The sequence below is a fragment of the Pezoporus flaviventris genome, unplaced genomic scaffold, assembly GCF_033815535.1.
Source record: "Pezoporus flaviventris isolate CSIRO_AGI_PZ_B2104156 unplaced genomic scaffold, CSIRO_AGI_Pfla_v1 ptg000089l, whole genome shotgun sequence".
Lineage (NCBI taxonomy): Eukaryota > Metazoa > Chordata > Aves > Psittaciformes > Psittacidae > Pezoporus > Pezoporus flaviventris.
In genome coordinates this window covers 510002-525355 of record NW_026892637.1, presented here as the reverse complement: position 1 = coordinate 525355, position 15354 = coordinate 510002, and the positions used below count along the sequence as shown (strand labels likewise).

The 15354-nt window shown below is 40.7% G+C and overlaps 1 protein-coding gene across 3 annotated transcripts in view; it reads left to right on the top strand.

Annotated features, from left to right (window-relative positions):
- The first annotated feature begins 3518 nt into the window (after positions 1-3518).
- RNF180 (ring finger protein 180) overlaps positions 3519-15354 on the top strand; it is a 72543-nt gene continuing 60707 nt past the window's right edge. The window contains exons 1-3 of one of the 3 annotated variants that reach the window (XM_061475710.1): positions 3519-3887; positions 11518-11653; positions 13899-13994. In XM_061475710.1, the coding sequence (XP_061331694.1) occupies positions 11552-11653; positions 13899-13994 (198 nt within the window). In that variant the 5' untranslated portion in view covers positions 3519-3887; positions 11518-11551. Of the gene's footprint in view, positions 4071-4678; positions 4748-11517; positions 11654-13898; positions 13995-15354 lie in introns of those variants that run through there. The other 2 variants (XM_061475709.1, XM_061475711.1) reach the window with 2 other exon arrangements.

The following is a 15354-nucleotide window of genomic DNA, read 5'->3' as shown; positions in this document are numbered from 1 at the left end:
CACATCTAATGAACTTCACTGACCTTACTCATTTTCAGAACATGTCTTCATGATGTTTTCTTTTATCCTACCTCAAGACAGCAGGATTCCTTGATCAGCAGGATTCTGAAGCACAGAGAAGATGTCTGCATTTAACAGAGTTCAGGGTTCCATTCCAGGAAAAAAGTGACCACGAGATAAGAAAATGTTATTAAGAATTACTCTATTAGATGTAGTCCTTGGTGACCTAAAAAATGTTTTCCCTAGTTCTAATACAGTCTACGACCATACGGAGCAATTTTAGACTGATCTGATTGTTTTTCAAAAAGAAGCAAAAGGAAATCAAATGATTCATTAACTGATGGGTATTCTGTATAAGCTTTAAATTTTTTATGAGTATGACAAACTTTACAAATCAGATTTGGAACCTTAACTGCAAATATAAACCATTATCTTCAAGGGAAAGAGGAAGAAATGTAATTTTCTTACAATTTACTTTGTAATGATGTTAAATTGGAAATCAGGGTATATTTTTGAAAGGACAATAAAAAGCAAAAATATTATAATCTCTATACAATGTAATGTTATGCTTTATGTAATGCCTAGTGCTGTTAGCAAAGTTTTTTCCAACAATTAATCCTATAGTGAAGGCTTCTCCCACTACAATGCTGTTTAAGTATGCAAGCTGCTTAGAAAAAAACAGGTAATGGCAACAATAAATTTCCTCCCATGCTCAGTATCAGGACCTGAAAGTTCTACCTAACAGCTTCCATTTCTTCATTCATTTCTCCTCTCTGACCATCTTCTTAAGATACTTTCCTCCAGCACAGATGATCAAATAATAGATATGCAGGTTTTAGATGATGCCAGATGATGGGGACAGCCTAACAGGCATCCCAGACCCAGGGATCATGGAAACAGGCTAATGCCATTAGTCATTAGTGCATTATTGAACATCTGGAGAAAATGTAATTTTTTTCTTTTGGAGAAGATGTATTTTAGAAAGGAAATCTACAGGAGTAAAAGTCAACTCATTCAGTTTCTTAGGCAGCCAAGGATTATTTTTCCCAGCTTCATCAACACTATTGTCAAGAAAAAATGATGCATCCATGCTAGGGCTTTTGGAATACACTGCCACATGTCAGAAGTGTTCAGGGAGCACGCGTGAACGGGATATACTATCTATGTGCCATGGACAAGAAAACAGTATGAGTCATTTTCTATGCACAAATCATAACACCATTGCACTCTGTTTCAGCGTTCACTAATACACTGCATACAGCCTTCAATATAGTCTTACCACTATACCATCCTTGTCTCAAAACAGCACGTCAAAAATACTCTCTGGTTTCTGATTTACTGTGTGTCAGTTTGACACTGATCATTGGACTGCTCACCACAGACTCAAGGGGCTATCCCAGTAAAAAGCAATTCCTATATATTCTGCCTTAAAATTAACATCTGCACCAGGCTGTCACATATCCCCAAAGCCACAGCACAAGCAATACCCATTAAACTTCTTAGTGATCACCTAAGCCACTCTAAACTTTGCACAGGCCAACTGTCCGGCTCTCATCCTCTGACAAACTCTCTCTAAGAAAATAAATACAGCTAACCACACAGCTGAATGGCACATTACCCTTGCTTCCCTTGTTTAACGAAATCAAATATGCTGAAAAAAATTCTCAAAATATAATCTTATAGGAAGTAGCAACGTTCTATTTTTCCTTATGCTATTTGCTGTTACTCTGACATGAGCCATATGGTGCCTTTCTTTCTCTCCAGGCTATCTTCACTGATATTTCTCCTTAAGGACGGGTTGCCATTAAATTCAAATAGTCCAACCCTACATCTTACTAAAGTGGAAGCAAATGAGATGACAATTTAAGAGTAAAAGCTTTCTCCCATAACAGTTTCAATATTCTTTTATGTCAGAAGGTGAAGACTTAAAGTAATTTTAACCTGTATTTTATTTCCTCAATTCATCTATTTCACTTGTTTCTACATGCCTTTACCAATTAAGTTTGCTAGAAAATGCCTTATAACCTGCAACTCCTTATATATATACTATATAGATACATATAGATATACCCTGTATAGATAGTGCTTTATCTAAGCAGTCCTTTAAATTTAAATTGAAATTTACTGTACCACACTAGAAATTATTTCAAAATAACAGCCTGTCTCTTCTACATATAATTACTGTACAATCATGGCAGAGCAAAACAGAATTATTGTGAGCATTTGTGAACATCTTAATGTAGACCTTCTTCACTAGATCTACATTAAGCAAGAAAAAATATCGATTAGCACATGTCACCAAATATAACAATCATTAAAAATACCTTAATAATCCTCTCCTCAAAAATAAAACCAACAGCTTTTCTAATCATGGAGTAGGGAGAGAATGGCAAGATAGGAAAATGGTCCATCATAGCACAGAGTAATTTGATGTTTGTAAAAAAAAACAAAAAACCACGCAAACAAAACCACACACACACACACACAAAAAAAAAAAATACACAGAAAAAAAAAAACAAACCAAGACAACCCACGAGATCCAATTATAGTGTTTAAGCACAAACAAGTAAGTTAGTTAGCTGTAATTACTGAAAAACAAGGCTTTCTGAACAGACGAGGTACATTGTTACTTACAATATTTGTATCACACTGTCTGAAAACTTTTCACATGATTAGAACTCTAAATAGCAGGAACAGAATAAATCTATATCAAGACAAAACAGACTACTTCTAGTGTTACTAGGCAGTCTGTTAGAATAATAACAGGGTAGTAAAAAAAATAAATAAGACAACAGGTAGGAGCACTGAAACTAAAAAAAAAAAAATAAAAAGTGAGATGGTGGGAGCGCACTTCTGCATCCATGACAGCCCAAATCTTATGGTGAGTCCTACCTCATAAAAAATAGCTTACCTGATGACAAACCTTGTCTTGATCTACAGGGAATACGCATCAAAATGCAAGAAAAATCACTGAAATTATATGTAAGTGTAGGAGAAACCGTGAAATGGAGGTTTCAGTATTTCAAACCACCCCCACAGGAAAATGTGGGCAGATTCTAAATTTTTATTCCTCAGCAATCTTCCAGCCTTCCCTACATTTACACTGCTTCAACAACCAGTCCCTTTTTGTGTTTGAAGTTGAACAACTATTATTAGCAGACTGTCAGCTACGAGCACGTTAGCTCCTGATCAAGTCACAGTACCATCACCAAAAGAAAACTTCCGAGGTGAAAACAAACCCCACTTAGTTTACCAGCTTCTATTCACTAGCGAAGTATGGACACCAGCGAACAGCCCATGGTGCTGCTCTCTTCAGAGCGGTATGCCTGCCTTTTCTCCCACACAGCTCTGCACGATTTGCAGAAATTCCCTATAAAATTTCACAAGTTTACTTCATTACTTCCCCCCGCCCCCCCCCCCCCCCCCCCCCCCTTTTTCCTGTAAAGCTTCCCCCTTTGCTCTTGCAGCCTACTAAAATAGTCAGGGGCTACTGATGACACCCTGCTAGTAGATGGTTCTTTGCTGGCACTTGCCGGTCCCTGTGATGTCCCTAGCCCAGCTCTTTTGACTTCTGGCTCTGGGCTTGTTCCTCGGGCGTGAAGGCACATATATTTTGTCCCACTTTTTACTGAGAAGTTTCCATTCAGCTCCCCGTAATTCACCGCTGCACCCTCGCCACCTTGGCTGACCCCACCCCAGCTCCATCTCTGCCAGTCAGGAGACGAGAGAACGTGCCACCCTCAGGCCTCGGCAGGGCGCCCGCTAGCGCGGCCGCTGCCCTCTTCCCGATGACAGCAGGGCCGGCCCCGCGGCTGGCGATGGGCCTGTCCTCCCGCGGAGACGAGGGACGCTGCCGACGCCGCCCGAGAGGACTGGCCTTCCCCAGGGTGAGTTCCACGGCCGGCCGGCCCGGGCAGACGCCCAGCTAGCGCAGCGCTTTCCGCCGCCGTTTGTCTCCCGTCTCTTCCCGTTCGCCGGAGCAGCTGCTGCTGCTGCGCAACCCTTCCCCGCCCGCCCGCTCGCTCACCCCAGCGGTGTCGCCTCCTCTCAGCCTCGCAAAGCTCGGCCCGGTGAGCTGAACCCGGTCAGGGTCGGGGCGGGAGGGCGGAGGGAGGCGCCGCCGCCGCCCGTTGGGCCGAGCCGGGCCCTGGGCTGTGCGGGCCGCCCAGCCGCGGGTGCTGGGTGCGCGGGGTGAGCGCGGAGGTGCAGACACCTGCCCGGAGCTGGGGGTCGGCGGGGGCTGCCCGTCCCAGGCGTGCATGAGGGGGCGCCGGAGTGCGGCGGCGACGGCCCCGACGTCTTAAGAGTTAACTTCGTGGTGTAGCCGCCGGCGGTCGGCACCCGAAACGCCCCGGGAGTCTTTGGAGCCCAGCCTATCCCTCCCTGTGCCGCTCTGGGGCGGCTGACATGCCCCCATGGTCTCCTCACGACCAGCAGGAGCCCCCGCCCGAAGTTGGTCGGTGCCCGGCCGGGGGCAGCTGCGGCGGCTGTGCAGCCTGGTGACTTGCGATCGGTAGCTCACGTTACGCTGGGACGCCGGCATAGTATTCCTGCCTCCGTCGTCCTTCATTCCGTGCTACAACTAATGTTTGTGCATGCAAGAGCGTGAAACGGACAGTACTGGTCTGCAGGACATTACGAGCCGATCCGTGGTTTGCTGTTGACCTCTTAGGTCTGTTCCCCGTCATTGTTGCAATGTCTGCTAGACCTGTTGACTTCAGCAGCATGCAGTAGGATTTTTTAACTGGTTAATACGTTGCATTTATTAACTGTCTTTATCTTAACTGCCTTTTAATTATTTAGGCTACTCTTGCTATAAGAGAAAGTATATCATACACTGGCCATTCTTTCTCATCAACCAGTGGGCTGTGATGGGGGAGCTGATCACACAGCAATAGCTGAACTGGTAGGGCAGTTCATAGTTGAGCAGGAGCTGGCACAGCAGCAGTGGCACAGCTCTTGTGCACTTTGCTGCCTTGATCTTCTGGCAGCCTGGAAACAGTTCTTTAAACTTTCTTTTCTGCCTTCCCATCTAAATCCTACTTTATTGAGAAGCACTGATGAAGTATGTATTTAAAAGTGTCTCTTAAGAAATAAACACTTAGGAGATCACACAATAGCAGCAAGGATGTTTTTGTAGCAGAATGCCTTTCATGATTGTTTCTCTTCCTAGCGAAGTGTCAGTTCCTGCCTTTCTGGGAGCAGGAGCTTCTGGTATGGACACCTGTTGGCTAGGACAGCTCATCTAGCTTCTGTCATGTCATCCTCCTTCAAAGGTGCCACTTATTTTTCAAGACTCTTGGTAACTGATGCTCAAGTTTCTGTGCCCTTATTTCTCGTGACCTAATTATTGTTGTAGTCTCCATGGCTGCAGTATTCTGAAAGGATCACAGGTGACTTTTGAACAAAAAGGCATTGAGAACCACTGTGCCACTGTACTTTATTTTTTTTTCTTTTTCAATTTATGCATTTGGGGGTTGGGGGCAAGCTAGTTGAAAAATTCTAGGCCAGGTTTTCAATAGAAATTTAGGGGGTTGTGTTTAGTTTTTAATTTTGAACTTTTGAGAATTTTTTCTTGGGGCTTTACTTCATGTTTTCCTGCAAACTTTTTGAAGAAGAAATGGGCAAAGCTTAATGCATTGTACAGTTCAGACTGTATAAGGAACTTAAATATAAATGTCAAAGAGGACTTCTTACTAGTGAGAGGATGCTAGAAGTGTCCCATTCAAGGAGTGATGAATAAAGAGGAAGCTGAGCTCTGTACTGTTTCTCTGACTGCTATGTCTGCTGCTTGATCCTTCACCTATTTTCTGTTGTTTTCCTTGTGAATAGTTCCACTAGCTTTCTGTGGTGTTGCTCGTAGGTTTACCAGACAGAATGGGAGGAGGGTAAAAAATACAGTTCCTGTTTCCTCTTCCCTTAACATGTTGACGAGCATGTATGAATATGAAAATCTTATGGATCTCATGCTGAAATTCCTTAAAAATTATTTGCTGCTGGGAGTTGTTATTTAATATTCCAGTTTCCTGCCCTTATAGATGTAAGAAACAACATTTTCAAATGGATCCGGTGAATTTTGTATTAATTTTCACCATAGTGAGGCATTCTCAATTCTTTTTTTTACCCTTGAAAATTTATGAGTGGTCTGGTGTGCTCCCTAGACAGGGAAAACTTTATTTTGAGTTCTGCATCCAGATTTAAACACTACTATAAAGAATAGCTGACCTATTTGGAGAGTTCACTAAATAGCAGTGACAGCTGGAGATCAAGAAACCATGTCTGGTGAAGAAAGAGAGAAAGAAGTGGATTTATTTAGCACAAAGTCAAGTTTGAAGGGGAGCTAATATATATAGTAGGTGTTTAAAGTTGTAAAATTTTCTTTGTGAAGAAAAGGAGCTGTTCTCTGTATTCGCTGTGAATAAGGGAAATTGCAAGAAAATTCAGGGTAGATGTTAGGGAAAGAATTAAAATAATAGAAGATAAGAAGGTAAATAGTTTGGGAAGGGTGTGAAATCTCTGTCAAAGGTCTGTAAGAGAAAGACAAAGGAGCTGAAAGGCTGACTTGGGAAGGAGGTCTTAGGACCCTCTGCTCCTGGCTTTTCTGGGACTGAATCATAAAAGAACATTTGAAGGAAATAAAACAAGACATATAAAGGAGCATAGGCTTTTTAACACTTTGATAGGTGTACATGCTATTCTGGAGGGAAACATGAGCTCACACAAAACAAATGATCTGAAAGCAGGACAGCCACAACAAACATGGCTCAGTGTGAAGCTGGAAAGACCCACTGAGAGAGACCCTGTTTAGTTTCTGAGTGCCAAATACTTTTGGCACTGTATGTGGAATATTTTATCTTTATGTTGGCATTTTTTGCTGAAAGACTAAGGAAGGTGAGAACAAGATGCCTGTAACAGTTTTAGACATAAAACAATATAAATAAAAACTTCTTAAAATATATCCAGAACACTGTAATTAAACTACATTGAACTATGAAAACACCTCAAAATCCTGTGTTTGTATGCTTCTGTCTGAGTTCAAGTTCAAGTTATATGCAAATCAGACTAAAAAAGAATGCTTAAATGTCTCATTTGATGTTTCTTAGCATGATACTGATATCTGGTATAGAATCATAGAATAGTTAGGGTTGGAAAGGACCTTAAGATCATCAAGTTCCAGCACCCCTGCCATGGGCAGGGACACCTCACACTAAACCATCTCACCCAAGGCTCTGTCCAGCCTGGCCTTGAGCACCGCCAGGGATGGAGCATTCACAACTTCCCTGGGCAACCCATTCCAGTGCCTCACCACCCTCACAGTAAAGAACTTCTTCCTTATATCCAATCTAAACTTCCCCTGTTTAAGTTTTAACCCGTTACCCCTTGTCCTAGCACTACAGTCCCTAATGAAGAGTCCCTCTCCAGCATCCCTATAGCTCTGCTTCAGATATTGGAAAGCTGCTGTGAGGTCTCCACACAGCCTTCTGTTCTCCAGGCTGAACAGCCCCAGCTTTCTCAGCCTGTCTTCATACAGGAGGTGCTCCAGTCCCTTGATCATCCTCGTGACCCTCCTCTGGACTTGTTGCAGCAGTTCCATGTCCTTTTTATGTTGAGGACACCAGAACTGCACCCAGTACTCCAAAGTGAGGTCTCACGAGAGCAGAGTAGAGGGACAGGATCACCTCCTTCAACCTGCTGGTCATGCTCCTTTTGATGCAGCCCAGGATACGGTTGGCTTTCTGGGCTGCAAGCGCACACTGAAGCCGGCTCATGTTCATTTTCTCATTGAGCAACACCCCCAAGTCCTTCTCCTCAGGGCTGCTCTGAATCTCTTCCCTGCCCAACCTGTAGCTGTGCCTGGGATTGCTCCGACCCAGGTGTAGGACCTTGAACTTGTCATGGTTAAACGTCATAAGGTTGGCATCAGCCCACCTCACAAGCATGTCAAGGTCCCTCTGGATGGCATTCCTTCCCTCCAGCGTATCAACCGAACCACACAGCTTGGTGTCATCGGCAAACTTGCTGAGGACGCACTCAATCCCACTGTCCATGTCAGCGACAAAGATGTTGAAACAGACCGGTCCCAACACCGATCCCTGAGGTACACCACTCGTTACTGGTCTCCAACTGGACACTGAGTCATTGACCACAACTCTTTGTGTGTGGCCATCCAGCCAGTTCTTTATCCACCGAGTGGTCCATCCATCAAATTGATGTCTCTCCAATATAGAGACAAGGATGTTGTGTGGGACAGTGTCGAACGCTTTGCACAAGTCCACGTAGATGACATCAACTGCTCTACCCCTGTCCATCAGTTCTGTAGCCCCATCATAGAAGGCCACCAAATTGGTCAGGCAGGATTTCCCCTTAGTGAAGCCATGCTGGCTGTCACCAAGCACCTTGTTGTTTTTCATGTGCCTTAGCATGCCTTCCAGGAGAATGTGCTCCAAGGTTTTGCCAGGCCAGAGGTGAGACTGACTGCTCTGCAGTTCCCTGGGTCATCCATTTTCCCCTTCTTGAAAATGGGGGTTATATTTCCCTCTTTGCAGTCATTGGGAACTTCACCTGACTGCCATGATTTTTGAAATATGAGGGACAGTGGCTTAGCAACTTCATTTGCCAGCTCCTTCAGGACCCATGGATGGATTTCTTCAGGTCCCATGGACTTGTGTACGTTCAGGTTCTTAAGATGGTCTCGAACCTGAACCTCTCCTACAGTGGGCCTAAGGTCCTCATTCTCACAGTCCCTGCATCTGCCTTCCAAGACTTGGGTGGCGTGGTTAGAACATTTGCCAGTGAAAACTGAGGCAAAGAAGTCATTAAGAACCTCAGCCTTCTGCAAATCCAGGGTAGCCAGTTCTGATAGCTTCTGGAGAGGGCCCATATTGTCCCTTGTCTGTCTTTTATTTGCAGTGACATTTGGTGACACAGACAGTGGGATTGAGTGCACCTTCAGCAGTTTTGCTGATGACACCAAGCTGTGTGGTTCGGCTGATACCCTGGAGGGAAGGAATGCCATCCAGAGGACCTTGACACACTTGTGAGGTGGGCTGATGCAAGGTCCTACACCTGGGTCGGAGCAATCCCAGGCACAGCTACAGGTTGGGCAGAGAAGAGATTCAGAGCAGCCCTGCGGGGAGGGACCTGGCAGTGCTGGTTGGTGAGGAAACGGAACATTAGCCAGATGCATTGTGCACTCACAGCCCAGAAAGCCAAGCGTATCCTGGGCTGCATCAAAAGGAGCGTGACTAGCAGGTCAAAGGAGGTGATCCTGCCTCTTTACTCTGCTCTTGTGAGACCTCACCTGGAGTATTGTGTGCAGTTGTGGTGTCCTTAACGTAAAAAGGACATGGAACTGTTGGAACAAGTCCAGAGGAGGGTCACGAGGATGATCAGGGGGCTGGAGCGCCTCTCATATGAATATAGGCTGAGAAAGCTGGGGCTGTTCAGCCTATAGAAGAGAAAGATGTGTGGAGACCTCATAGCAGCCTTCCATTATCTGAAGGGGGGCCTATAAGGATGCTGGAGAGGGACTCTTCATTAGGGACTGTAGTGCTAGGACAAGGGGTAATGGGTTAAAACTTAAAGAGGGGAAGTTTAGATTGGATATAAGGAAGAAGTTCTTTACTGTGAGGGTGGTGAGGCACTGGAATGGGTTGCCCAGAGAGGTTGTGAATGCTCCATCCTTGGTGGTGCTCAAGGCCAGTTTGGTGAGAGCCTTGGGTGAGATGGTTTAGTGTGAGGTGTCCCTGCCCATGGCAGGGGTGTTGGAACTTGATGATCTTAAGGTCCTTTCCAACCCTAACTCTTCTATGGTTCTATTATTCTGTGTTATGCGTAGAAACCTGTGCAATGTGTTGGAGTGCATTTGTAGCTTTTCTTTCTATGTAAGTACTGCAAAAGACATATACATGCAGACCTACAGGAATTTTCCTTTTTTAATTCTACTAAGCCAGAGAAACACTTCAGCCTACTGTGGTATAGTCTTACAAAGTGTGTGCATTTTGATGGCTTGTTGTTTTTTTTTTAATGAGTTCACTATTAGCGTTCTTTGTTACACAAAATACAGCCTATGCTGTATAAGTTGTTATTATTATATATAAGTTTCAGTCAGGAAAGTGTATTTTAAAATTAAAGATACATGCAGAAATATGAAGGTCATTTTCAAGTGTATAAGTATAGAAAAAAAAGCTTTTATTTTGCTGTACAGCTGTTTGCTTGCTAAATATAATTCAGTTGAAAGGGATGTTTGCATCATTTCAAATGCCAGTGATCCTTAGGCAGCCTTTGTTTGCTGCTTTGTTTGAACCTTGTCTTTTAAATATAAGAAGCATGTTTATCTGTCAGTCCTTTATCTTTTGGTTCAGAAGTCTGTCACTAATAGTTTTATACCCCACTCCAGTATTAGCCCCAAATGAAGCAGCTGTTCAACAGATAGCAAAACAGCTTTTTCTATAACAATTAGCATAAGGGAACACAACGTATACAGAGGCTTAAATATATACTATTTGAATACACATATACAGCATATAAGGTATGCGAGATGTATATCACTAACTGTAGTACATTTCAAGAATATATTTTAATCGTTGGGGATTTGGCTGTACATGAAAAGCACATCTGAGCTAGCTTTATGTAAAGTCTTTCAGTCCTTCCTGGTTGATGTTAGATTTGAAATTTTTACTGAGCTATGATAAGATTAAATTCATTCTAGCAGCGTGTTATGAAATTTATTGTGAACAATAAATTAATTAGAACAGCTTTAAAATGTTTGAGTGATAAAAACAAATTCATGACTGGTAATTTTTTCAATACCCTGTGAAGTCTAATGTCGCATTTATCACAGCAAAATGATACATACTGCCTGTAAAAATCTTTCAGAGCCTGAATTTACTTGGAAAAAAGAAAGAAGTCATTTGTAGAGAGGTCTAGGATTTTTATAGATTACACTTTTGAAATGTGTCTGATACAGAAGGTAGCAGTGCTGACACAGCGAGGTTAATAAAAACTTGAGGGATTCTGATTTAGTCAAGGCATTTGAATCATCACATTTTTGTCATAAACAAGACAGGTTTCCAGTGTAAATTCTACCTTTTCTGTGGGTGTCTCTTCCATGATGTTTTGCTTGGCCACCTTAAGTTAAAATACATTCATGGAATCTTAAAAGAAATGATAGAAATTACTTATGGGCATATTCTAGGAAAACTGGAATTGTCCTTAATCTAAACATTGAGGAAGTTTGTGCGTTTCATTTTTTGTTTGGAGTGTGTGTTTTTAAATTTGGTCTTGTTGTTGTTGTTACCTTTTAGTAATGTATGCAACCTGGAAATAAAAACAACTCTTTTCATTTTTGCTATTTAAAATGTCTAGGTCACATCCTCTACAAGATCAGGGAATGTTTGTAAATAATGTCTTCTTTATACAGAAGAGGCTATTTATAAACTTCTGGGTCGCGTAAAGAAACCGTGTGTGGTTTCAGCGGGTGACTGAATTGAATGTTTTGTATGTGTGTCTTTACAGGTAGCCATACAGAACTGAAGAATCACAAGTTGAAATGAGTAACCAAGAGGCTGATGTTCTACGTTGCTGGAGATGTAGAAAATATGTAGCAAATTCTGTTTGCCTTGAAAAATCTCATAAAAAAGAACCATCTAATGTAAGTAATAGCATATGCAGGGAGTTTGTAACATTTTCCAGTGTCATAGGTTTTAAATAAAGAAGTGTTAGACTTGCCCTCAGTTATTAATTAATGTACTGTGAAGATAAGTACAAAAATATGGAAAATTCCATAGAGAGTATGTAAGCAGCAATGCTACAGAAGCCAAGCAAGCAGTAATCACGTTTTTGTTCTGCAATAGGAAGGCTGGTATTTATGACTCATTTGACTACTAGATTGTGTGGAGTATATAGTGTTACCATTTTTCATGTAAGAATGGGTTCTTGTTTTGACAGTTTTAATGAAGTAATTTTTTGTTTTAATAACTATTAATAGAGAAGTCTTTTTTTCTAAGGAGTTTTTTAAATAGAGACACTGATTTCTGCTGTGGTAGTTGGATGTGCATTGAGAGTTTCCTACATCAGAAACTTTTGCTTTTCATTTTGAAAAAGTAGGGGATAGTCTGTGCACAAAAATAGCTCAGATTAACCTTCTCCAAGGGGGGGGGGAGCATGTTCTGCAAGGCTAAAACACCACTTAGTAATTTACATTATTCTGTTAATTTATTAAAATGAACAGAAAAATAATCACAGGGAATAAAACAATGACAAAGTATTTCCTCTGCTTTATAATGTCAGTTAGTAATCATAAAGAGTTAGGTCTTTACAAATATGCCAAAAAGCTGTGCTTTTATCGCATGATCTTGAATCAAAGCAAAAAAGCAAATAGAAGGGAAGTTTTATTAATATTTTTATTAACACACTAGAAATATAACACTGTTCTTTTTGGCAGTGGAGGATGGCATAAGCAACAGAGGTAGAAGCAAAGTTGTTATTTTTTAGATCCTAATATAATTAGTATTATTATTATTTTAATCACTCTTTTTACAGAGCTTGAGGTTCTGTAATAACTTTCATACTTGGGAGTCTTTATTTTGTGCATCATTTGAAGCAGCTTTTGGGTGTATGGGAGGGAAATTTCAACTTCTTTCATGGGAAAGACATAGCGAAAAGAAGATTTCTGTGCCCCATGGTGGAGCTTTTAGTTGTTAGTGGAGATCCACCATCACTGTGCACAAGACTGAAGCATCTCCTTCCCTAATTACGTAGATAGCAGATAAAAGAATGTAATTTAGTGCTACTTCCCAAGACACTGGGAGGCAGATTGTGCTATGATGAGAAATGTTTTCAGTATGTTTCCTTTCCCTGATGAATTTTAGACCTTTAGTCAAAGACATAGCTGAAATATGAGTAAAAGAGAAAAATCTTAGACCTTAAAAACAATTGTTGAAGTTACGAATGCAGTATAAACACTTTAAATCAGAATTACATCCAAGCTGAAGTACAGGTACTGTCCAAAGACAGAAGGAAGGTGGTAGCATAGACATGGCAAACAGATCTGTCTGCTGTCATTACTTGGAGAATTTCTAAAAGCGTCTGTCTTCTGTGTATAGCCCCACTTTCAATTTTTAGCATAATGAAGTTTTATTCCTATGAGTTTCATAACATAGGAGTCAGTGATTTTCCATATTCATAAATTTTAACAACAGGTTTTAAGACCTTCTCACCAGAGTTTTCTTGTCTTTTTAGCCATCTTTATAACTTTACTGACATTCTAAATCATATTAAAAGATTTAATTATAGTTGTATCACTTCTGTGCTAAAAAGCAGTTAGTTAGGTAATTGTTTTTATTTTAGGATCAATTAATGAAATGCTACAGTTCTTAAGATTTTGTTTTCAGTTAGTCACATCATTGCAGTTAAAAATCAAAAGCTACTAAGAGTCCCTGATTTCTCTGCTAGTTACTCTAACAAGCATTAGAAAAATAATTTAAAATATTTTTGTCATAGTTGTGTGATGCTGAAAACAGTCTTTATATAAACTAGAACTTAAATTCTCCTTTCTTTACTGGAAAATTGTGCCAGCTGATAGTGCTTCTGAAATAAATTTCTGAATATACTTGGGAGATCATAAGTTGCATGCTTTCTTGTAAATAAAACAAAACCACGTCCAAATGCCTCCATCTCCACAGTGAAGTCTGTCCAGTATCCTTAGATTCAGAAATAGAGAAATATTGACAACATTACCTGATTTTTAGCTTACGGAATGTACCAACATCTTTTGAGTTCTGTCATTTTTTAATATTTACTGAATTTGGGAAGCTGACTCCTGGGTATATTTAGACAAAAAAAAAAAGCTTGAATAAATGTTGAATATCAGTACAATAACTCTTTTTTTTTAACAGACATCTCAACCTTCATCTGCTGCACAGGAGCCTTGCAATGTATGGCACGTGAACTTAGAAGCAATTCCAGAGTGGGTGAAATGTGTCATTGAAAAGGTAGATAATTTTTTACTTGCCTCTTTATAATCCCAAATGTGAAATAAGTAAGAGAAATGAATTTCAAGGGCACTTTTCTTCCAAGGTCCACATGTTTTATAGAGACCCTCTAACTGAGGGGGCTCTTGGTAACTTCTGTCATTACCATTTAGACAGGCTTTTTTTTTGATCTTAAATGTTGTTTTTTTTTTACGTAGGCACAAAACCTACATGTGATAAATTCTGTTCCTGCCCATTTATAAATGAATGTATTTCAGTTTGTCCAAACAACTGTTGCAGGCACCTCTGCAACAGTTCCAGTGCTTAAAATTATATTATTTATTATCTAGGCTTTGGGTTTTGGTTTGTCTTGGTCATCGTATCTTGCAGTACTGGCATATGTGTTGACAGCGATAGTAAGAAGCGTGTTTCTCCATAAAACTGCACTGGCGGTTTGTTAAGATTGCTGTTGCTGGAATATGATGTGGAGTCTTTTATATTTAATGTGTTATTTTGTAACATCAATAGAAAGCAAATTCAAAGGTCTGATGACAAGCCAGTGTCACTGCTTTTGAGTTTTAACTCCCCGTTTGAAATGACAAACCATCCCACAACTTTCCCGTTGTACTGTTGCTTAAATTAAGTATTTTCTTTGGTGTAAGTCTACAAGTTAATGTTGTTGAATAGATAATAATAAGCAGAAACAGTGCTTTTCCTTTGCCCTACAGTTTTTCTCTGATGAATCTTTGATTTTTGAGAGAAATGATACCTGCATTCTGCTTAAACTTCAGTGTCTAAGTTTTATTATATTGCAGATAACTTAAGTTTAAGCAAATGTACCCTGAAATTGTGAAAGAAAAAAACATGATTGTAAACCTAAGCATTCAAAAATCAGGAAAATTTGCTTCATCTTTCCTTATTGTATTGCTGTCTGTTTTATTTTGTTAAACAATTAATTTTAAAATTACTCATCTCTTCAGTAGTGCATGAAGAATAGCATTATCTGTTTCACAAACTTTAATCTTGGTGGTGTGTGTGAAAATTAGGAGTGATGAAGTATTTCCTCACTCTACAGAACTGCCTCATCTTGAATGCCTGATCATAGGAATGGAGGTTTTTACAGTACTTAGCATGTTATATTGTTTCACTAATACTGGATTCAATATTGATAGTAATACTGTTCTTTTCACCTTTAGCTGTAAATGGCCAGCCTTCTGACTTTGAAAGCCTAGAGGGTCAGGTCGGAGACCTGGGAAATACAGAACATGTAGACTGGTCAGGAAAAGCTTAATTGCTCAAGATTGCAGAGGAGCAGTGCTCTGCTGGTGGCAGAGGCATAGAATGCAATTCTCGGTGGATATCTTCAATATCTTAGTGTTCA